Source organism: Periplaneta americana, chromosome 6, assembly GCF_040183065.1.
Source record: "Periplaneta americana isolate PAMFEO1 chromosome 6, P.americana_PAMFEO1_priV1, whole genome shotgun sequence".
In the NCBI taxonomy this organism is placed as follows: Eukaryota; Metazoa; Arthropoda; class Insecta; order Blattodea; family Blattidae; genus Periplaneta; species Periplaneta americana.
Genome location: NC_091122.1, coordinates 162,202,121 through 162,228,037, shown reverse-complemented (window position 1 = coordinate 162,228,037; position 25,917 = coordinate 162,202,121). Strand labels below are relative to the sequence as shown.

The 25,917-nt window shown below is 35.0% G+C and overlaps 1 protein-coding gene across 2 annotated transcripts; it reads left to right on the top strand.

The window, feature by feature from the left end:
• The first annotated feature begins 3,585 nt into the window (after positions 1–3,585).
• Positions 3,586–24,185, top strand: LOC138702006 (rab-like protein 2A). 2 transcript variants are annotated; one of them, XM_069829475.1, is made up of 5 exons: positions 3,586–3,727; positions 10,646–10,755; positions 14,069–14,260; positions 15,642–15,744; positions 16,701–24,185. In XM_069829475.1, the coding sequence occupies exons 1-5, from the start codon at positions 3,621–3,623 to the stop codon at positions 16,729–16,731; spliced, it is 543 nt and encodes a 180-aa protein (XP_069685576.1). In that variant the 5' UTR covers positions 3,586–3,620; the 3' UTR covers positions 16,732–24,185. The 2 variants fall into 2 exon arrangements, with proteins under 2 accessions (XP_069685576.1, XP_069685574.1); XM_069829473.1 differs by having other exon boundaries at positions 15,642–15,739; positions 16,701–24,184.
• The last annotated feature ends 1,732 nt before the right edge of the window (positions 24,186–25,917 follow it).

The window sequence follows — 25,917 nt, the reverse complement described above, 5'->3', positions numbered from 1 at the left end:
CATTATTGTCATACACAAATACAGAAGTAAATATTATAGAGCTGAAAATTATACAAGATGTCCAGAAAGCATTTTACAGAAAAGAAAGAAGTGAGCTATGAAATATGGAGATATCGTCGGAAGTAAAAAAAAAAAATTGATAATTGTTCTCTCCAAAAGAAGAAATTGACATGGAATAAATTTACAGTTGAGTTTAATGCAAACTCCGAAAATATTCCTGTAAGTAAATCATTTTAATTTATTTTTCAGTTATTTTTTATGCTAAACAAAGTGGAAGTGATATAATTACGCAAATTTTAACAACTTATTCCTTGGGTAGAATACAAACAAAAATGCAAATGACACTTTGTTGGGACGTGAATACTTTTCGAAAAAATGCCGCTTAAATCTACCTGAAATGCTGCTGTATCATAAAATCTCAAAGCAACCATTACTTTCAGCAGTGGTGAAATCGGTAAGCCTCATGGTTGTATTGTGAATTGAAATGAGAGACACCAGAATATTCACAACAGTGTTCTTGTCGAAACGGTATCTCCTCTTAAATTGTTGATCATTATACATCTGTAAAGAGTTTTCCATATCTCTGATATATCTTTTGCTTGCCGAAACTCATTTTCATTTTAATTACAGAACTCAATAAATTAAATTAAATCATAATCATCATCTATTGTATACCGAATCAGCTGATTACAATGCATATGAGGAAACTCTTGAGTAAGCTAACAAGCTACCTTATTTGAATAAGTGTTCACTTCAGTGGGATTTATGAATTGGAAATTATTATAAGCAACTGCTTAAGTGTTTCCTTACGATAAGTGTTGACTATGAATTCGGGCCTAAGTGTCCTTGTAGGCGTCTGAAAACTGATTCCTAGTGCCTATACGTACGACACAAACGGGTAGTTATCAAATAGTAGCGTCCGTTCACTAAGACCTTGTCGTGCACATACAATATATCCTTCCGCTAATGTTCTGCATAGCTGAGGTGGATTTCTGCCTCGAGGACTTCATCATACTGCCGATTTTATGGAGCTCGCGATGTGCGTTATGGAGTTAACAGGTGGCTTTGAAACAAAAGCATTTCGAGTGCAGCTGGAAACTCGGCGCGCGGGTGCGAGTTCACGGGACCCTGTCATAAAATGTCTGCCACACTAACCTCATAGCTATGCTGTACAAGCGTAACGGAGACGGCAGGTTGTAGCAATTAATATCTCATGAAATGCTAACGCCACTCTTAGTAGTTGCAGAGATGAAGAAACATTATGTGACCAGAAAGGGAATGGACGAAGCAGAGTGGGATAGAAGTAAGATATGAATAGCGAAAGAAAATAGGAGAAGAGATGTGTAAAACAAGTAACAATACAAAATAGAGGAGTAGGGACAGAAGTAGAATAGAAAGAGAGGAGTATGAGTAGAAGCAGAGTAGGAAGAGAGGAGTATGAGTAGAACCAGAGTAGGAAGAGAGAAGTATGAGTAGAATCAGAGTAGGAAGAGAGAAGTATGAGTAGAACCAGAGTAGGAAGAGAGAAGTATGAGTAGAACCAGAGTAGGAAGAGAGGAGTATAAGTAGGAGTAGATTAGGAAGAGAGGAGTATGAGTAGGAGTAGATTAGAAAGAGAGGAGTATGAGTAGAAGTAGAGTAGGAAGAGAGGAGTATGAGTAGGACTAGATTGGAAAGAGAGGAGTATAAGTAGGAGTAGATTAGGAAGAGAGGAGTATGAGTAGGAGTAGATTAGAAAGAGAGGAGTATAAGTAGGAGTAGATTAGGAAGAGAGGAATATGAGTAGGACTAGATTGGAAAGAGAGGAGTATGAGTAGAAGCAGAGTAGGAAGAGAGGAGTATGAGTAGAATCAGAGTAGGAAGAGAGGAGTATGAGTAGAACCAGAGTAGGAAGAGAGGAGTATGAGTAGGAGTAGATTAGGAAGAGAGGAGTATGAGTAGGAGTAGAGTAGGAAGAGAGTAGTATGAGTAGGAGTAGATTAGAAAGAGAGGAGTATGAGTAGAACCAGAGTAAGAAGAGAGGAGTATAAGTTGGAGTAGATTAGGAAGAGAGGAGTATGAGTAGAGTAGAAAGAGAGGAGTATGAGTAGAAGCAGAGTAGGAAGAGAGGAGTATGAGTAGAAGTAGAGTAGGAAGAGAGGAGTATGAGTAGGAGTAGAGTAGGAAGAGAGGAGTATGAGTAGAAGCAGAGTAGGAAGAGAGAGTATGAGTAGAATCAGAGTAGGAAGAGAGGAGTATAAGTAGGAGTGGATTAGGAAGAGAGGAGTATGAGTAGAAGTAGAGTAGGAAGAGAGGAGTATGAGTAAAAGTAGAGTAGGAAGAAAGGAGTGTGAGTAGGAGTAGAGTAGGAAGAGAGGAGTATGAGTAGAAGCAGGATAGAGTAGCTTTTTGTACGTGAACAGTTTCAAAATTTGTGGATTGGCAGCGGTTCTAGTATGAGGACCAAAATCTATCATATTCATATTCCTTAAATGGTAGTAAACTTTTTGATTGCTTACTGCTGTATCCGTTTGGTTTTTCCATAATTACCGCTGTTGAGCTATTTCCTTTTAATTCCCTTGCAAAACGAAGTTACATTTGTTCGGCTGAAATTTCTGCACATTCAAAGGACAAAAACTAAATTCTTTCAATAATTTGTTATCATAATACAGTTCTCTCTTAAAATGACTGAGCATATTGGGAATTAAATCAATGGCTATCCCAAAAATACGCTATGATATATTTCACATAAAACAATTTCTATCTCAAAAAGGAAGCAAAAACGAGCAAAACTGTATTAAACATTTTGGTTTGAAATATCTCAAAGAATAACTCTCTGAAATTAATGACACTACTTACGGTTTACTCTGTATATAGCTCCAGGAGCTGTCTTCTTTTTGCAACGAAACGATTGGTAACTCAGTTCTAATTCCTCTGTAACTTACTACCAAATGCTCGGAATCACAACGTTCTTGCACTAAAAAATCGGGCATATTTTTTAACGAATGAAACAGGCAAAACATTAATTTCACCAAAAAGTGGAGCCACCCCCCTGTTTTGCAGGGAGCCCTTCACATTATTAACATATTTCTCGCTACCATGATGAAAAACACAACGAAAAAATGTGCCGAAACATCGTTCCGGCCCGTTCCGCCAGAAAAAAAATCACTGCCTTTGATTATGATTATAATGCTTCTAATAATTATAACAGTATTAATGTGATTGCTACGAATGACTTGGCTTTGTTTTTCAACTCTTCACATTCACAAGTCGTATGTTTTTAGTTTTGCAAGTAGCTTACCTTAAACTTAGATTGTACACTGCGCCCCATCTTTCGGCAAAACTTGGAACTTTCACAGTTGTTTTCTAATGTATACTGCTGTTCTTTTGTTATATAACGTTTCAGACAGAAAAATTTGAGTTTACAAAACATTTTCTCGTATGTAATTAATGGACATTTTAACAACACTTAAATATATTGTATTTTAAATAATTAATAGGGAAATTTGTAAGCAAAAGAGGGAGATTTCGAGCTACTAGAAGGGAAAATTACAGAGCTTTATGGATCAATATAATTCGAAGGTTAATGTACGTATCGGAATTTTTTTGTATCTAGTTGCAGTGAATACTTTTGTTTAAACATGGCTGGCGGTGAAGATGTTGAAATTGATTACGATGATAAAGACAGGAAAGGAGACTTAGCTGTTAAAGTAATTTGTCTTGGAGATAGTGCAGTGGGCAAATCGAAGTAAGCAATATGCGGCTAATATGATATGCATGAGCACTGTAGTCTGTCAGTCACTGCACAATATTATTTTGAAATAGGCCTATGTGTCTTCCAACCTTATCTCAACCTATTTATTCTCTATGGCTTTACCTTTCAAAATTGGACTGGTAAATTATCGTGTTCTAATAGTTTCAGGCTTAGCCATGCACAGTAGCATACTTTGAGTATAGTTAAAATAAGATCACTCTAATTTTGCAGTTATTTTCTTAATTAAATGTCAAAAAAATGTTGCTTAGATACTGTAAATTGATTCGTGTTATAAAATTCCGACTAGTTAAAAGTATGTGACTGTTCATGACACAGCGATGTGGATACGTTATTCTTTACAAAACATATAAAGTAGGTCTATGTACTGCGTAAAATGTAAGGGTAATTCTCCAGAAGAGCTACACACTAGGCCCTAGAGGCGACAAAAGTCTCTTTTGCGTCACTGCCTTCTGTTGTCAATATAGTGATAAACACGTGGTTTTAGTTAGCAGTCACAAATACTTTCAACATGAAAATAGTTTCATACCTGTTATATTCCAATACACTGTTGTAGTCCCCACCCTCTACTTGTTACCAATATAACACTCGAGACGTTCAGAACGCAATACATAAACAATAGCTCGCTTACATTTTTTGAAAGAATAACATTCTTGACGCAGTCCATACATTTAAAGACTATAACATATGGACGTTATTACAGAACCTGCACTCTTCACAGTCCACAAATCACTTGTACTTAGAGACTGGCACAAAATATATATATATATATATATATATATATATATATATATATATATATATATATATATAATTTTGCCAAAATATTAAATTTAGTTTGGCATGGCAAATATTAAATTTAGTTTGGCAAAATATGAATTACTTGGTAAAATCCAAGCATCAGGCGCTGTTTTTCCAGAGCAATTGGAAATCGATGACGCGACGTGGCTAACGAGAAAGACAGGCTACGGCGCGAATCGGAGTTAATGGTTATCATGGTCTAGCAATGGTCATCTTGACAATCGCCTAATATAAACAAATACCTTACAATAATAATAATAATAATAATACCGGACAGCTATATGTTAGCAGCATTGACGTTAGTGCGAAATGTTGCGGAGCTGATATCTAACGGAGAGGTGTGGTATTAAGACCACAAATACAAATATTAACACAAGAAAGTCAAATAATACGATTTCCGAACAAATATTAACATAGCGGGAATCGGACTATTATTTACAACGTGAGGTACGTAGGCCTACTAATATGGAATAATATATGAGACACTTAAGAAATGTATTTAATGTAACATTATTATTTTATATCAAAGCTACATATTACGATAAATATTGCATACTTCGTATTATTTTCTGTAATTAATTGTTACCGGTACATATTTTTTCTTTGCTTTTGTGAGACAAAATTAATTCTGGCATTAAGAATTAATTTACAATAACGCTTTATATACCCATTGCTGAGAACTGCAAAGATAAAATTGGTAGCAATCTGATGCCTGTAATAATTAGTAAAAGCATGTGGACAACAATAAAACTTAATTTACTAAAACATTAAAATTTCGAATACATTTTAACTTCTATTCATTTATTAGGCCTAAATAAAAAAGCCAACTTTTTATTGTTCTATCAACAGAGAGACGAAGGCATTAGGTCTAATAAAGAATTTTGTTGACTCACGTTTTATGGTTCGTCTGAAATCGAAAGTACGATTTGGAGCAGTTTGTAATGCTGTAATTGTAGCAGTTATAAACAGCACATATACACCCTGACATTTTAACAGCACTAATTAATAAAACTATTTACTAGCCCAGCAACAATCTACATTGTAGTAGATTACAGCTTGCTTTGCGGGTCTCAGCACACCCTGCCGCCTAGGGAGCAGCACCTGCGCCGTTCGCAGGCAGAACTGCTAGCTGTCCGGTATAAATACATGTTCAAAGTTCTTAAAAAAAAGAAAAAAAAAGGCTATGTTAAACGTGCATTTACGAGTATATACTGTGAGGTTAGTTGGGGACGCTCGGGTTTTCGTCCACAGCCAGCCCGGTTATCAATGTACTGGTTACCACGAGAAACGCTCGCGTTTCCGGGACTTTTAGGCCTACAATCTACTGTTACAATGCTTAAAAGTTACAGTACTTACCAAGCTCACATTCGTTGATCAAAAAAAAAAACATCTGACATTTTTTAAATGAAATTTGCAGTCACTCTCGCAAGTTCTTCAATCTTTCACCAATCTCGTCTAATTTCTCTTCCGACAGAACATGGCGTTGCGTTCTCTTTACGGTTTTTCATCGTTTACCGAACCTGTCTGCATGAACTTCTTATAAAGTCTTCTTATTGTACTGGCAGCTGTAACAGGTCTCTCTGGAAACTTTTCCCGAAATTTGAGTCTAGTCGCCGCACAAGATTTTCGTTTCCGTATGTATTGTATAGATAAGTAGTCTATGTTCACGTAATGAATAAGTCATTACAACAGTAGCCTACAAGGAGCACTTTAAACTTAACTTAAACTTTTAATATTAGCCTACAACTTTCACCGCCAACTTACTTCTCATAACACAGCTAAAGCGAAACTGCACTGTCACTCATAGTTTGCGCGCCGAGAATGCGGACGCACTGATCCCGGTGATCATGCCATCTCTTGGCGGGGAACGGCTTCTGCAAAACCCGAGCGTCCCCAATTAACCTCTCTATATAAACTTGCTCAATGTTGGCCATGTTATGACTAAGAATGTGACGTCGCGCCGTAGCCCGTCTTTCTCGTTTGCTACGTGACGCGATATATGACGTCATGCACGATGCCAATACTTCAAAATATGAATTTAATAGAGGGGCTACCGCTCCCAACATCGCCGCTACCACAACTTTTCTTTCTCCCACCCTTCACCATTTCACTGCTCTTCCTTCCTCACGTACCTCTACTTCTCTCTTTTACTTTTACATAAAATTGTAATACCTGACTTATCTTTAAATACGCCGGGATTCGATCCTAGGACCTTTCGTTTAGTAAACCACTATCATAGCCATTACGCTACGAATTCGTTGAAGAACAAACCCACAAAAATTATACATACACGCACAATTAATATCAAATAGCCTACTTCCAAAGGTATAAACATATGACTTTATTATTATATAATAGACTTGAATGTATTAGTTTGCTATTAATCTTATTATAGTTAATATGTCAAATAGGTCACGAATTAATGAACTTAATATAATAAATATCCCAATGATGGCGTTACTACAGTTATTCACTATCAATTGTCTTACTCTACGTACGGTATATTAAATCGATTCACTACATTACCAGTACTCCATTTTGTATTCTATTAATCTTATTGAGGTATTACATTGCCACATTGTATTAAAATAGTTTTTCGTACTTGCAATGTAATTTGCGGACATACATTACGTCATATAGGCCTATTACATCATCCATTGGAAAACAGCGACTCTTCCTTGGATACTACAAAATATTTCAATGCTAAAATATCGTCTTCCATTAAGAATAGGTTTATACCATTATTTACAAAATAAGTCTTTAGAGATGAATAGTATTGCCTACATTTAATGTAGCTACCAAATAAAATGCAATAAATCTGCATAATTAAACAGTTTTTCAGCATCATTAAATCCTTACTGGATGCAAGAACTGGGTATTAGCTCAATTTTTTATAAAAAAGAGAACAAGAAATCTTACATTGGCTGCACTAAACACTGGTTACCAATATAACAAATAACATTATACAGAGTGTCCCAAAAGTTTCCATACATAGGAGATGTTAGTTGAAAATAGAAATGTCATATAATATGGCAGTCTTCGAGAGTCAGACATAGATAGAAAATAGAAATGTCGAGAGTCAGAAATGTGATCCAACCAGTTCCGACACATTCTACAACATGTACAGCGTCACATGATGACGGACGTCGATGATATAGGCCTCCAAATGGTGCAAGTCTCGGATTTTCTCCTGGTAGACCTGTGACAAAGTAACCCCAGAGGTAAAAATCAATAGGCAGAAGATCTAAGGAGTAGTTTGGCCACATTCAGCACATCATGTGACATTTCTATTTGAAACTGACATTCCGTATGTATGGAGACTTTCGAGACATCCTGTATCTTCTGCCAGTTAATATTGTTATAAAGTTGCAAGAGGAGGAGGAATTAAATAGCCTCGACAGCAAAATTGACGGATGAAACTAGTTTAAAACATTAATTTACACATACTTACTGGCTTTTAAGGAACCCAGAGGTTATTGCCGCCCTCACATAAGCCTGCCATTGGTCCCTATCCTGAGCAAGATTAATCCAGTCTCTACCATCATATCCCACCTCCCTCAAATCCATTTTAATATTATTTTCCCATCTACGTCTCGGCCTCTCCAAAGGTCTTTTTCCTTCCGGCCTCCCAACTAACACTCTATATGCATTTCTGGATTCGCACATACGTGCTACATGCTGTGCCGATCTCAAACGTCTAGATTTAATGTTCCTAATTATGTCAGGTGAAGAATACAATGCGTGCAGTTCTGTGTTGTGTAACTTTCTCCATTCTCCTGTAACTTCATCCCTCTTAGCCCCAAATATTTTCCTAAGCACTTTATTTTCAAACACCCTTAACCTATGTTCCTCTCTCAAAGTGAGAGTCCAAGTTTCACAACCATAAAGAAGAACTGGTAATATAACTGTTTTATAAATTCTAACTTTCAGATTTTTTGACAGCAGACTGGATAATAAAAGCTTCTCAACTGAATAATAACAGGCATTTCCCATCATTAAATTACACATATATAAGTAAAACATGGCAACACTGAAAAGACTTTCACTGGTTTCGAAAGAATGAGCGAAGATTGAATATGAACCACCTATGTGATTTGTTTTGGCTTCTTGAATTCATCGATGCTACGATTCCATTGATTCTAAAGGGGAATGTACAGATTTCACTTTCCTTTGGGAACCCCAGAATGTTGGGTTTTTCAAGTGTTTCCTGAAAAACATCTCTATTTTTTTCCTTACAATATCTGGAAAGCCCCGCTCAGTTGTAGTTAAAGAAATATTAATCGAGAGGAGAAAATCATGTAAACTGTAACAAAATATTATGAAATATGAAAATTTTTACCTAAATATTATTATGACATACGAAGGTTTTTTTTTTTTTTGTTTTTTTTTTTTTTGGCATTAATTGCATTCTAGCATCATGAATCATGAAAATCCTTTCCATACTGCTAATGGTTTGGAACATTCATTCTCAAACTTATTAGCACTATGTTCTCCTTTCCATACATCAGTATTTTCACTGACCCCTTCAAAGTTGTCAATGGAATGATGGGTAAGTTAGATTTTTGGTGAATATTAAGTCAATATGAGTGGAAGTTTTCTTGGAAAATCATAAAACTTAATAAGGGTTTCGCATTGTGTTCCAACTTTCAATAGAAGTAGACTAGGTCACTGTCCTCATATCTCAATCTCTTTCTGAAGTGTTTGTGCAAAGATTTTTCCTACGCTACCTGGTTTATAGATAGAAAATAACAGTAGGCTACTATTGTGCAAGAAGTGTTAATATGTTAAGTTCATGATGGTTGCACTGGACCAGGGGCGGCCCATCCTTATGTGCTACAGTGCTACAGCACAATGATATTTTTTGCTCAAATAAAGTGTTTGCAATACCATAGTATTTGATCTGCCATTTGACAATTTCCCGTTGTTATGTTCATGACGCGTTATAGAGTGTTTAGTCTTCGCTCTTTGGTGCCTCAGGGGGTTTGTTGTGCTACTCAAAACTTACATGACAATGTAGACAGTTAATGCGCATGTGCGAAGCTGAAATAACTGCTCTGATTGGCTATTTTTACGCGGGAAAGTGCTGTAGTAAGCTTCAGCACAACACAGCTTGGAGATTGCAAAAGTAAAGCTTAAGGAAAGAGTCCTTGTTTGTGGAGGAACTCGGAACTATGTACAATGTATTTGGTAATTCAAATGTTCGACTGCTGCTGCCATCTAACAGGTTTTTGAGATACCTCTTGAATCAATCAGCAAGCGACGGAAAATTGAATCCCAGAAAATTGATGCCAAGGAGGTATGTAACCGTATAATTCAAGAAACTACTCATCGTTTCCAATCTTTAAGCTACCTAGACGCAACAAAATTGTTAAACAGCGAATTTTTTGACAATTTTTTGCATAATTTTCCTGAACGCGAACTTGAAGTTGCTGTCAACAGCTATAGCCTATTGTACTGAACAAAAGAATGTTAAAGACACAACTTGGAGTTCTATACGGAAGATCCGACTTCCGAAATATAGATGGCTGTTCAATTGTTACAAAACATTGTCTCCAACAATTCACGGGATCCATTCTGTGAAGTAACGAAGTTGTTAAATATTTTGGTTACAACACCAATGACCACTGCTGAGCCAGAAAGATGTTTTTCTTGCTTGAAACGCATAAAAACGTTTTTAAGGAACACTATGTCCCAGGATCGCCTCACTGCTCTTGCAATACTGTCAATAGAAAAGAGTATAATGTCCAGGATGGAGGGATTTAACGTTTAACACCAGGGTAATTGACAATTTCTGCAGTAGGAAGGAACTCCATATTTCGTCACTAGGCGAGTCTCAAATTAAGATAAATGCATATAAGTGTATACAGTAGGCCGATATAGAGATTGTAGCACACTCATTATTTTGACCACCAGCCGCTACTGCACTGGACCCTTCAAGGACTGTCACTCCAGGGATTATTATTATTATTATTATTATTATTATTATTATTATTATTATTATTATTACCATCATCATGATATAAATAATATAAAAATTACATCAATACCAATAGAAAGAGTTCTTTGTTAAGGTATTATGTTACACTTTTTCAGATTGGTTGAACGCTTTCTTTTAGATGGATACAAGCCACAGCAACTCTCAACATATGCCTTAACTTTATTCCGATACCCAACCAAAGTAGAAGATGAGGATATTATTGTAGGTAAGTAAAACTACTAATTAAGGTCACAGAAGTATTCCATTCTTTCCCTGCACTTCCATCAGGTGTTTGAATTTTTACTTTGATAGTTTTAAAGATTTTTTATGTATAATACACCTTCCCTCACACCAAGTATCAGCACCCATTCTGGGATCCGTGTTGAAACAAAAAAAAGGTAGAATTTCACATTCTTAGTGGTATGTTGATTAGTCTGTGTACCATGGATTGAACCAACAAGATTATAATGAAGAAATACACACTATCAAAATACACAGTATAGGAGAATGGATACAACTTTAATATAATAGACAACTTCATAAAAAAGACTAAATACAACCAAAAGAAACAAAGAAACACAACACAAACACAAGAAATATATCACGCATACGAAAATAATAAAAAAAAAAAACATACAAGATTGGATCATCTTTCAAGAAATTATTTGCATACAGAACACAAAAGGCACCAGTGGCGGTCGGTGAGGCATTCTGGTGGTAGTGCCAAAAATGAAACAAGGTTTTACGCAAATTACCCTAGTGAAACTGACAATCGCAGCTCACGTTTACATTATGTTAAATAAAACACATTAATTAAACCAGCTATTTTACCAGGTGTATAGTTAATAATGCATCTAGTTACAGTTACAATAACATTTCCGAAACTAATAACGAAATTTACAGATACAGATAATGCAAAACTTTCTCAGTATTGTTAGTCAAATACAAATAAATTTTATAACTAATAAAATTACTGGCAAAAACACACGAGATAAACAGTGATATAGATAATAAACGAACACGTTTGCATTTTATTTAACAGGCCGATGAATCCAAGGCAGCGGCCTGAATAACACATGTTCATGTCCTGCACAGATCTCATGTATCGTTAACAAAAGCATCAATACTATAGCAACAATGTAGCGATATTTAGTTGCCGCAAAATAAAACAAATATCACACAACATTAACAAACAGTGTTACATAATATGAAAAAAATATTTATCTTTCTAAAAACAACCATGACTATCTCTGCATTCAATATAGTTAAACGGATAATACTTTACACATTCAAATCCAAGTTATGTGCATTAGTTTTGAATTGGCAACATTACATTAACATTTGGCGCAGAACTTTACCTTGTGTTTTCGTGCAAGTTTGCGGTTGATGGTTCCCTTCCTAATGTCTCCAACAACCCTGCCATCTAGCGAAATTTCTGCATTACTGTGCTCTAGCAGGTGGAATATTAACTACTGAGACAAACTGAATTCGGCTCAAAGTCTGCCATAAGAAACGTATATAAACTAGAATCAGCAGCCTTTTGTACAGTGTTATATGGACGTAGGCATGCCACACAGAAGTGGCTCCAAAATTCGGAAAAACGCTGCAAGAGTGCGTCCCAATCTGTGCACGCGCTCGTTCAGATGAAATACGAATAAAAGTGTAGAAATAAACTATTACAACTGCTTTTTAGGATATTATTTTTTGTTTATTTCATTGGCGGTGGCATGGCACACTGGCACTACCCCAAAAGCCGCCCCTGAAAGACACTAAACAAAGCATCTCAACACACCCACAAGACACACAAACAAGTATAATCTAACAGATGTATACAAACTAACATGCAATAGTTGTTCACGACTTCTACATCGGACAAACAGGAAGATGTTTTCAAAAACAATACAAGGAATACTTCACAGCGTAACTAAATCAAATAACAATTCAGCCTATGCAGAACACGTCACAAACTCTGGCCATAACTAAAGCAATATAGAAACTGACATCCATATTCTGCACATTAAACTGAAAAGCCAGAAACTCGACACACTAGAACAATACGAAATTTATAGACATACAAAAACACACACGCAACACATTCTAAACTGAATTTCAGATTTTTCGAGAGCGACGGATGATGAACGCTTCTCAACCAAATAATAACAGGCATTTCCCATATTTATTCTGCATTTAATTTCCTCCCGAGTGTCATTTATATTTGTTACTGTTGCGCCAAGATATTTGAATTTTTCCACCTTTCCAAAGGATAAATCTCAAATTTTTATATTTCCATTTCGTACTATGTTCTGATCCCGAGACACAATCATATACTTCGTTCTTTCGGGATTTACTTCCAAACCTATCTCATTACTTGCTTCAAGTAAAATTCTCGTTCTTTCCCTAACCGTTTGTGGATTTTCTCCTAACATATTCATACCATCTGCATAAACAACCAGCTGATGTAACTGATTCAATTCCAAACCCTCCCTATTTTCCTGGACTTTCCTAGTGGTATATTCTAGGGCAAAGTTAAAAAGTAAAGGTGATAGTGCATCTATTCGCTTTAGCCAGCATTGAATTAGAAAAGCGTCGACAGAAACTGGCCTACACGGACTCTGCTGAAGTTTCATTGAGACACATTTTAATTAATCGAACTAGTTTCTTGGTAATACCAAATTTGATAAGAATATTATATAAAACTTCTCTCTTAACCGAGTCATATGCCTTTTTGAAATCTATGAATAACTGATGTACTGCACCCTTATACTCCCATTTTTTCTCCAATATCTGTCGAATACAAAAAATCTGATCAGTAGTCGATCTATTATGCCTAAAACCACATTGATGATCCCCAATAATTTCATCTACATAAGGAGTTATCTTCTCAAAAGAAGAGTGGACAAAATTTTGTATGACGTCAATAAAAGTGATATTCCTCAAAAGTTACTACAGTTAGTCTTTTCTCTCTTCTTAAATACAGGTACAATTTTATTATGGACTCCTTTCATTGGTCGAGTACAATTTAATTTTCCCAAGTAGCATGTATAAGCTTAAAAATTTTACTAAATAATGCGTTTCCACCCTTTTGTATTAATTTTGCTGCATTAAAACTTTCTACATGCAAAAAATAAGTAATTCCTCTTACTTACTTACAAAAGGCATTTAGAGAACCCAGAGTTCATTGCCGTCCTCACATAAATCCGTCATCGGTCCCTCCCTATCCTGAGCAAGATTAATCCAATCCTTAGTATCATATCCCACCTCCCTCAAATCCATTTTAATATTATCCTCCCATCCACATCTCGGTTCCCCAAAGATCTTTTTCCCCCTCAGGTTTTCCAACTAATACTCTATACGCATATCTGAATTCAGCCATTTGTGCTACATACCCTACCCTTCTCAAACATCTTATTACTGATAGTATGTAAAAAATTAGAAATAAGGTATCGTTATTTCATGTACTGTTTATAGCAGTGGACTACCATATACGAAAAATAAACGTTTGGTCAAGAATTAATTGACGACATGTTTTCTTGCCACAGACTTCTGGGACACAGCGGGACAAGAGATGTTCCAATCCATGCACCCATCTTATTACCATCAAGCTCATGCTTGTATCATGGTATTCGATGCTACCAGAAAAGTAACATACAAGAACTTAGCAAATTGGTACCAAGAACTAAGACAGTACCGGCCACATATACCAGTGTTCTGTGCAGCCAATAAGATTGATGGTACGTATATACACCATGTCACATATACAGGGTGGAAGTGAAATAGCCTTGCAGATTTCCAGAATGAATAGCTCATGTTATGTGTAACAAAAAACTATAATATGATATTGGTGGAAAGTTCATAGTTTTTTCCCAAATGTTTAACAATCTCTTATTCGGTAACTATCGCGAGTAGGATCATGATTTTTGTCCACATCTATAGGAAATCTAATAAAGAATGATTTATCCCTCTGGCATATTTCAATAGATATATATTATTTTAATGTACTGAAGTACATATGATATTTCCATGCAGATATTCTGTGTCATCATACGATGAAAGAGTAATGGAACGGAGAAAAATTCTCTCCGGCACCGGGATTTGAACCCGGATTTTCAGCTCTATGTGCTGATGCTTTATCCACTAAGCCACACCGGATACCCACCCTGGCGTCGGACAGAATCGTCTCAGATTAAGTTCCAACTCTTGGGTTCCCTCTAGTGGCCGCCCTCTGCACTACGTCATAGATGTCTATGAACGTAGGACTGAAGTCCACACATGTACTGAAGTGCACTCGTTATGAGTGACTAGTTGGCCGGGATCCGACGGAATAAGCGCCGTCTTAAATCACGAAGTGATTTACGTATATCGTATATATTATTTTAATGTACTGAAGTACATATGATATTTCCATCCTGGAAATATCATATGTACTTCGGTACATACAGCAATTGCCAACCTGCTAAGAAACAGAGGTTGGGAAGTACATGAGGAGATTCATTGTGTGTCTGAAGATGATTCTCATAGAAGAGTCGATATAATTGCCATCAATAGAAGAACCCAGAAAGCGATGGTCTTAGACCCTACGATTTGCTTTGAACGAGACACAAATCAAGCACTGCAGATAAAGGATGACAAGCGAGCTAAATATGTACCTTGTCTTCCATACCTCAGTGAAAAATATGGCATTTCGCTTTACAACTGGGATGTTACAGGCTTAATATTTGGAGCGAGGGGTTGTTTACCAAAATTTACATGTAATATCCTTAAATCCTTTCAAATTCCCTTTTATGAGGTTCAGAAGAATGTAATGGAAAATCTGAAGGCCTCTCTTCAAATTCTACACTATCATCTATATGTTAACACGTAAATTTTTGTTTTAATGTACAAATCGAATCATTATTTTGCTCATTTCATTTCCGTTTATCTTTTATGTTTGTTAATTCCGGATCCCAGTGGTCAACCTCACTTGAGGACAGATGATTTGAAATAAATCTTAGTAGTAAAGCTGACAGTTAAAAAATTGGATATAGCAAGAAAAATTGTTGTAATTACCATTCTGTTTCTTTTATCACATTTATCTTACTGTTACTAATTTCACTGAACTTTATTTGATTTCAGCCAATATGGATGTAACACAGAAGGCATTTGCATTTCCTCAGAAGCATAATATACCTTTGTATTATGTATCAGCATCAGATGGAACTAATGTAGTCAAGGTATTGTAAGTTCTAGTGGTAAGATCTTACATTTAGTGTAAAACAGAGACTAAAAGAGGGAATAAAATGGCGATATCTTAGCAGACAAACAGAAGTACGTTCAGGAAAATAGGTTAACACAATTTTACATGAGACTGCTACATACATATGTGAATTTTCTGTATTTTTATATATTATGTTATTTTTTCATTAGCCATACTTTGTTTATCTTAAGCCTTAAAGGGGAGATGGTTGTTATAGTTCTGAAAAATGAGAAGAAATTGCAGCCCGGCATAGATTTGGTTCTAATGAACAAAGCTTCTTGAAATTTTTGTTCTGAATGATGGCGCTTTTGGCTATTGAATTAACCTAGAATAATTCCATGTAGTTCTTTGTAAGACATAAATTATTTTATTTTCTTTCTCACCAAAAGTTACATTTTTTGTCATGTCGGTACACTTTTCTCAGGAACTAATTAAGTTAGGATTGTGAAATTTTCAGGGTATATTAATAGATTATATGTTAGTCATATTCATGCAATTATTTCAAGGTAACTCAAAAAATGTCTGATTTATGCCAATTTTTCTAGTTGGAAACAATAAATTTTTTCAACAACGAATTTCATTTGAGCCCTAATACCAAAATAGTGGACATATTAAAAAGATATTGCATGGTTTTACTTTAGTTTCCTCTCACAATAAGTGGTTAAAATTTCGTTACCATCAGATCTATAGAAAATTAATAAAGTGTACCATTGTTATGTTGTGTAACGATACTCTAAAAAAAGACTTTAATATAACAAAAATTATTTCTGTCTTACAAAGAACTACATGGAAACTATTCTAGGTTAATTGAAGCACAAAAAATTTCAAAAAGTCTATGCCGAGCTGCTTTCAGGCAATTTTTTCTCATTTTTTATACACCATAACAACCATCTCTCCTTAAGATGGTAGTATTGTATAAATATGGATTACTGTTTCAGCTGTTCCGAGATGCAATACAAGCAGCTGTAAAATACAAGAAAAATCCTTCAGACCTTACAGACCAGATCATGGAGGAACTAGAAAGAATATGAAAATTAATTTAGTTTACAATAAAATTATGTATGAAAAGTATCTTGTATTAATTTATGTAAATATGAGCACATTCACTGCTATTTACCATGTGCAAGAAATTTTCCTGTTACACAAATATTTTGTACTTAAACTGTAATATTTAAATACGAAATTTTATTATTATAAAATTAGATTAAAATTTAAATTTCCTTAAAACTAATCTCATAGCTGAAAGTATATATATATATAAAGAAAACTACCACAGCTTTGCTCAATTTATCGCTAAATGGACTTAACTTTTTATCGAAGTACTCAACTAAAGTTAAAAATGAAGCAAAATATTTTTGTGTAACAGGAATGTGTATTTTTTTTTAAATTGCTCAACTGAATTATGGAACTCTATAAGATCTGTCTGGAAAGTATCCAACCATTTAATATTTTTTAGTTCCTTTCAAAGCACTCCTTTTTAAACTTCACACACTTATGTCAGTCCCTTCCACTCTCAAAACAGTCTGCAAAGTCTCCTTTCAGCATCGTCTTCAGCCGTCATGTTACAATATCCTTAATTTTCTTCCTTTCAATGACGATTTTAGCTTTTAGAAAAACCATAAGTCATAGGGATCCAAACTGGCTTGTACAGAGACCGACAGACCTAGGTGATGATGTTTCGTCAAAAGCCCTGCACAAAAACGTTAAAACAGTGCAGGTACATTGTCATAATGAAGCTGCCAATCACAGTTTGCCCAAGATTCTTTGTCAAAATCTCTGAAAAAATAGTCCGTGTAATCCCCAATCTTCTTCTAATCCTTGCACTGTCAAATTACTCATTTTCGTTGATTGCATCACACATGCCTTCAACATTTTCCAGTACTCTACTCGCTGAAGGCTTTCCAGAATGTGGGTCGCTTTCAGCAGACTCCCAGCCATTATTAACACTTTGAAGCACAGAACTCTTAATTAACAAATTTGAGGTGAATATTGGTCAAATGGAATAAAATACATAAAATAGAGATGAAATTTGCGAACAATTTGCATTTTAATAAATTTACAAACAAATGAGGAGATGGCTTTATTTTGAAGCCACTGTAGCACAACTTCACGACATTAAAACAATTCAGACTTTTACCTAGAAACAATATCAGAACTACTTCTGGTAAAGAATGATTCAAATGAAGCCACTATGCCTCAAAGAGATAAAGTGTCATTACCACAATTTTATTTAGACTTCATTCTTTCAATCATCTTCGAAAACGTTCCTATCATTTGAATTATTTCGAATTATCCAAGTTGTAAGTAAAATTTGATTAAGATTCACTGATCTAGTTGCTCAGTCATTGTTAACATGAGCCGCACAATACACAAGATTACTCAACGGAATCTTGTTATTGACAGAATAGCTCCATAGGAGAGTGACTGTTCATGCATGTATAGTAAGGTTACCTCTGTCTGGTTACCAGTTGATAACAAAAGCCATGCAATCAGTTCTCGAAGATTTTCAAAATGGCCAAATACCTTCCAGACAGAACTCGTATAAAATCGACAGTTCCACAAATAAACCCAAAAAGAAACAAACCGTCGTAAACTCGGTTTGAGTGCGATAAAATGTCCTAGGTCTCTTGTACAAAGTGAGTTTATTCTTTACTGGATGAGGAAAGCCAACTCTGGCCAAAACTTTTATCAGTGAAGTAGAATTATGATCAGATTCATTCACTTCACTCTGCCATATTTTCTAGTCTTTCTGTACTCAGTCTTTCCATTCAGTGCCTAAATAGTCTATAGTAGACATGTTTATATTCATTAGTCATAAATCAACAGTGTTTTTCCATTAAATCATTAAAATGTACATAATGTTAAAATACAACAGTATTAAAAAACAATAAATAACACTGGTCAACAAAATTAAACATATTTTTTGTTAAAAGATAAAGAATGGGTGATTCTTATAGTATTTTTCGTGCTGATTTCAGATCTATTTTCAAAATTTTTCTATCACCCAGGGTTTGTGAGTAATTATATGAAATGTACTTCAGACTTTTCTAGTATTGATACCCTGTAATATTTTACCTAAAATCATATTTATTTACTTAAAATGTGTGTTGAAATAGATTTTAGGCTAAACTTCGCTTGACAAACATCTCTTTTGAGTGTCCAGCAGTAGTCTGACAGAATATGTGGGCTTCACTTTTCCATTTCAGAAAAATTCTGATGAAAACGTTCCCCATGTTTGTTGCTCACTACTCGAAGATTCTGAGGAAATAAAAAATAGATGAGAATCCAAGAAGTTATTTAGAGAGATACATGACACTCCATCACGTTATAGTTCTGAATCAGCTCGCTGACAAGTTCTCTGTAATCTTCCGTTCTGTGGCTCCTAGACAGTAACAGTCTGTTGAAAGATGCTTAGGTTCCCGGCATATCACTGGAACTGGAAAAGGCATATGACGAGTTCCTTTTAACTAACCAGTTACGCTAATAGAATTACATGGAGCACAACAGATTTCAGAGGTCCAGAGTTCCATTCCTCATCTATTTTGCAATCAAAAGAATAATCGTAAGCTCTTTTAACTAGCCTAGTAAAATTCACCTGTATGCTTTCAAAGAATTAATACCAATTCTCGCAATATTATGAGGAATAAAGTTCGTTTTTACGAATTTCGACTTTACAGGCAACAGTGATTTAAAGTTATACGTCAATTGTTTAAGCAATAAAATGAAATATTTGAAGTATTTTCTTTCTATTAGCATGTTAAGGACTGTATATTATAGCAAAACAAAGAAATCAATTTTTCTAAAATTACAACAACAAAAATGGTGGGTGGTAGAAAAATTCTGACTTCATTTTTGGAATCAGCAGATGACATTACATAAACAACAGCAGAAATTGTACATTTAACAAAATCATTGTTGACCAGTGTAATTAAAATTCATTTAACTAGACATGTTTCAGGACTTGCTGTCCTATCTTCAGTAGCTTTTTGGATAGATCAGCTGTTGTTCATGCTGACATCTCGTGTTGATGTATATCACCGACTGACTGATTGTTGATATACATCAGCATGAACAACAGCTGCTCTGACCCAGCAAGTCCTGAAACATGTGTATCTAAATGAATTGTAATTGTTTGTTAAGTGTTTTTCAACACTCTTGTATTGTAACATTATGTACATTTTAATGTCTAAAATATTCTTTTTCTATTTCTATTCCATTTTACTAGATATCTTGTATGCCAGTATATTTTTCAAAAACTTGACAATGCTGTTCGAAGCCCATCTTTCACAGCACCATATTACGTTATTTTTCTAACTACTCGTATGTTTATTAAAAATGGGATAATTTAATTGCAATAGCTCTAGCTCTGTATCTCTACATTTAACTTGAAAATTGGCACATCAGACTATGGCCTTTCTTGTAATGAGGAAGGTTTCTTATTAGTGTTCAAAAAAAATCACAGAATCTCTCTCTGTATTATCCGAAATCTAAATACTATTTCATTATTTCCAGAAATTACATAGGATCATATATTTGTTTATATAAAAACGTATCAGTAAATTAAAGTTGAATCAAATTCATGTTTATAGCAGTGAATGTGTAGAGTTTATTGCTCATAATCAAAGAGAGAAGAGAGTAAGAAGTGTTCCACTTTCTTTTTTATTGTATTTTTTGCTCACTCCACACTTTTCAACAAACCACATGTTCGTACCAATTACAAACTGAAGTGATCAGCATAATTACGAAATATTCAATCTAGTTAACAACAAACATCATAGATGTGTGTGGATCCTATTAGTTGTATAGTGCACGTATTAACTTTCATACAACTAGTTAGAAGCTGCCACTGCCTCGTCATAATACATTCCATAATGGGTGGGCTCTGTAAGCTATTGCCCATCCAGCTCAAGAGTGAAACTGACTTGAATAAAATTTTATATCAAAATTTGTTGCATTTGATGCATGTATTTAATGTCTCATGATTGGCCATAATTTCACAGTACATGTCTCGGCATAAAAGAATTTAGTCAGTTATTATATTTTATGCTCGACCATGCCGAAATGTAGTAATTATACACCTGGTAGCAGACCTTTAATGCATATCATTAAAGTACACCTACTCATTAAAGGTCAGGTCTTTCAGCCAATGACGACTCAGGTTACAACTGTTCAGCCAATGACAGGTCAGCTTTCTACCGTTATAAAACCGCAAGTATCGATTATTCTCGGATATGCAATCGAAAGAGAATTAGCGAAAAGTCACGGAGGCTGGAAATCCAGTACTGTCGCAGAAGGTTATGTTCTGTTACTATAATAATTAGCGTTAATTGTAAATAATATTCAAATAAATTCAATTTGTCATCTCGTTTTTCAATGTCGAATTCAATAATCAAGGTTATAATATTATCAAGTTTAACGGGACTACGTCAAGGTCAATGACATTATTGTTCCTCAGAAAAAATCAATACTTTCGCGTCTGCGCACATCTCACAATTCACGACCTAGAACAAGATCACTTCCGATCTTGTCAGTTACAAATAAAATGTATACATCTGAATACCGGTAATTTCAAGTTAGAAATATGGTCGAGCATAAAAAGTCGTATGAAACTCGCCTATAATGGTAATTAAGAAGCTCGTATGAAAATTATGAAACTCGCTTGCGCTCGTTTCATAAATATCCATACTCGATTCTTAATTACTATCATTATAGGCTCGTTGCATAATGTACTATTATATTCTACTGTTTATTTTTGCTTTCCAAATAAATAATGCTATAAAATAATAAAATCTATGTTATATAAATCATTACATTTTAACTTCTGGTGAAAAATTTTGATTTTTAACATTTCTTAAATTTCCCACCAAAAAATCATTTGGTCTATGAGAAATATTTGTGCAAAGCTTCATTTTATAGCTGCCACGATGGTCTAGTGGCTAGCGCACTGGACTTCTAATCCTGTGGACCCAGGTTCGATCTTCGGTGTGCCCCCCCCCCCCCCAATTTATAACTATGTTGGGCAAGCCCATGATCCAGGTAACACAAGGATTTTCTTTGGAAGCTCCTGTTCCCCTGTGTCATCTCAACAAATCTCCATCATCTCATCTCATCACAAGTGTAGCATAGGCCAGCCTCCTATGGCACACCTTGGGCAACGACTCTGTTGATAAATTGGTCTACATAACTGATTTCAAATGGGTGAATGACAAATACTCAAGTACTTGCCATTAGTAATAAAAGAAAATGAAGTTTCATTTCATTATCTGAATTGTTATTTACTTACTGGCTTTTAAAGAACCCGGAGGTTCATTGCCGCCCTCACATAAGCCCGCCATTGGTCCCTATCCTGAGCAAGATTAATCCAGTCTCTACCATCATATCCCATCTCCCTCAAATCCATTTTAATATTATCCTCCCACCTACGTCTCGGTCTCCCCAAAGGTATTTTTCCCTCCGGCCTCCCAACTAACACTCTATATGCATTTCTGGAATCGCCCATACGTGCTACATGTCCTGCCCATCTCAAACGTCCGGATTTTATGTTCCTAATTATGTCAGGTGAAGTATACAATGCGTGCAGCTCTGTGTTCTGTAACTTTCTCCATTCTCCTGTAACTTCATCCCTCTTAGCCCCAAATATTTTCCTAAGAACCTTATTCTCAAACACCCTTAATCTCTGTTCCTCTCTCAAAGTGAGAGTCCAAGTTTCACAACCATACAGAACAACCGGTAATATAACTGTTTCATAAATTCTAACTTTCAGATTGTAAGTGACTTAAATATTAATTCTTTTAAAGTGCCATAAGCTAACCTGACCATCAAGTTGCATTTGAATGCAGTTTCCTGGATATGAAATTGTTTACATTTTACAATCTAAAAAATCAGATTTCTCAAAAACTAAAATAATGGAATGAAATTTTTATAACACATTTAAGCACTATTCCATGGAAAGGTATATTATTGTTTTTATGTCACTTGGAAAATACAGAAAGTAAGATTTTTTTATGCATGATCTTAAAAAAAAATTCTGTAACGGTACCGGTATTTTTTTTTATTCGAAACCACAAAAACTAATAATTCCATTACTGAATTATTAGTTACATGTTAAGCCATTAAATTAGAAAATTTATTCATTCATTATTTCAAAATGGTACAAAAGGATGATTTTTTTCAAAATAGGTTATTTCTTATGCTTTCTTTGTCACTTTCTTTCACATCGAAAATATTGACAAATTAAACAGTACGGACTGTGGGCCCACCAGAAAACTATGCGTAAGTTTATTTACTTGCAAAATCTCATGGCAGTAGACAAGGTTTTTCAAGTTTTCCTAGTCACATCAACAATTTAAATTGAACAGAGTGGGATAGAGGTTAGAGCAAATAAAGAATTCCAGCAGTGGGGATGGTGTAACTATACAAAAGAAATTAATCTGTAAGAATGTTATCATAATACTATATACATTTAGCCTACGTAATAAAGTGGTTACTTTAATTTCTGTCTAATATGTATAATGAATTATAGGTGAAACTAGCGTACAGTTCGGGTGATTTCAAAAGTGGCCAGTCCTGACAACATCACAAAACAAAAAATCACCAGCCTTTGCCCAGCACTTGAAAATCCTGCACCATTTCGTATATGCAAGCATAACGAAAACCTAACCTAACCTTTCACAGATTCGTATATGCAAGGCATAGCGAAAGCCTAAACTAACCTAACCTCTTACATATTCGTATGTGTGTACACTAGCATGAAACTTCCATAATATCACCAAAATTATGTTCGTATGACTCAGGAAAGGGCTTTAAACACTTAAAGGTGTATAAGTGGAGTACGAAGGAAACTAACTCTGCGCTAGTTTAGCCGAATTATGTGTCATATGATGGCACTCTTGTTTTAATTTTGTGACCACTATTAGGGTACCAGCACATTCCACATTCCTCCAGTTACAGTAAATCAACCAGAGATCATTCTGTTGAGTTCTACTATGTAAAATGATCAGAGCACTGACAGATTTGTTTTTTAGGAAAATACAATGAAGAGCAAGAAATATAACCTCAAACTGCTCAAGGTCTTATAGTTATAACTAGACTTCGTGGAATTGCCACGAGAATCGCAAGGTTTACTGCGCACGCGGTATAGACTGTATGATAAGGGGGCGTGCAAAGGATGGAGTATGCCTCTGATGTAAACACTGAGCAGTATACTGCAGTTACAATAAAACCTGTATCCTGCATTCAAGAAATATAATGAATGATCATTGAAGTAGGAAATGTCTAAACATGTAAATACACAATTATTCTATAGTGAGATATATTAATTCTTAAAATTTAATGCAAGATACTCACATCATCCTTGAATATGTGCATTGCAATGAAGAGTTACGTACATTTTGAGCGACTCAAAGTAACCTCCTCCGATGGTCACTTAAACAGTTTTTATTTTGGGAAAATGTACGTTCAACATCACACGATGTAATACGTACATATTTGAAGTACGGAAAGTCACTAATTTTTAGTACACCAACTTCAGATGTCTTGTCATGACCTGATGGTACATCATTTATATTACGAAGTTGTGAATAGGCAGAATTTTTAGCAATAATGTTTCTCAATTTACATTTCACTTTTTCTGAAATTAGTGAATTGTTATTTTGGATAATGGTTTGTGATACTTTATCCACTATATTAAGGGCTTCTGAGAGTTGTAGTTTAGTCGATTCTAACAGGATGACGCTTTTGGACACGATTAAAAAATTAGAATCAATGAACAGAATATCTTCCAATAGCTGTTCAGAAGGCAATAATTTTACAGCTGCCACAGCGGAACTGTCTGTGCTATCCAATGCATCAATTACCTCCATTATTTTGCCGTAATGTTCTGCATAATAATTAACAGCATCCAACCACGTTCCCCAACGGGTCAAGACTGGCTGCGGGGGTAAGGGTATTCCAGGGGCAATTATTTGGAACAGCAACACTCTCATTGTAGTATGTTTGATTGAATTCTTGTCTGCACTGAACATATGTTAAGCTTTGACTATTCCAACCGCAGTAATGCAAAAACAAGTGCTTACATAGGTATACATTAGCTGTAGCTGCTCTATCTATTTGAACCGGTCACAACTCTTAACATGAACTGCTTATACTACGAGACTGGGCGGTCGCTCGCCTCCTCTATACTACCGTACATCGGCAACCTGATTGCATGATGCGTGTGGCAATTCAACGAAGTCTAGTGATAACTTAAGTATATTTATAATCTAATAATCGACAAGTGTGTTAACACAGGTTTTTTAATGTAATACTCAGTTTTAGATATGTTAATATGTTGTGATATTCTGTATGTATTGATATTGTTTTAGATACCTATGTTAATAGTTTGTGATATTCTTTATGTACTGGCACTCTCTTTTCTCTTTGAAGACTCTGTATCACTAACTCAATTTCTCTTTTATAAAAACAGTATTATAACAGAAAAATCCTTTTTATTTGTCTTGGTAATTTAATAATTTAGGTATTTTCTTCCACAAAATGTTGTATTGTGTTCCAATTTATTACGTAACTACATTTCACAATACCGGAATCTTCTTCAGGTCTTAAGAAACAATGAAGCAATTACAGAAATTTCTGGTACTTAATAGTCGAAATGTTAACTGAGGTAAAGAAATTTAGTAATCAGAAATACAGAATAGGTAAATATTATAGGGCGCAGTTTTGTTTCAATTTTTTTTTTCTTTCACCATTCATTTGTAATGATTAGTGTTTTGTACTCCAGAGACTATTCACCATCAGTGATGCTAATGAAATAGATCCAACTTCAGACACACTGTGGCATATTGAATTAAAGTGACTACCAATGAAAATTGTAGTAGACGACGAAGAGTAGGTACAGCATTTTAATTAAATTGGAGTTAATATTATTTTTAGTAGCAACAGAGCTATAGACCTTAAGTTACGAATATCTTAGACAATTTGTGGTACAATTAGAAGAACAGTGAAAAACATTCGCAGAGATACATGGATGAAGTCTTACAAAGTTGTTGTTGTTTTCTAATGCCAGGCATTTGACAATGAAGTCATTTGACCTCTTGCACTCCAATATTTTTCAAAGATATTATCATGACCAGCCACTGAAGCACAGAGTTATACCGCCAG

Coding starts and splice junctions, on each gene's coding strand:
- LOC138702006 (XM_069829473.1), top strand. CDS start 3,621: ATGGCTGGCGGTGAAGATGTTGAAATTGATTACGATGATAAAGACAGG. Junction 14,261..15,641: donor TGCAGCCAATAAGATTGATG/GTACGTATATAC, acceptor ATTTGATTTCAG/CCAATATGGATGTAACACAG. Junction 15,740..16,700: donor ATGGAACTAATGTAGTCAAG/GTATTGTAAGTT, acceptor TTACTGTTTCAG/CTGTTCCGAGATGCAATACA.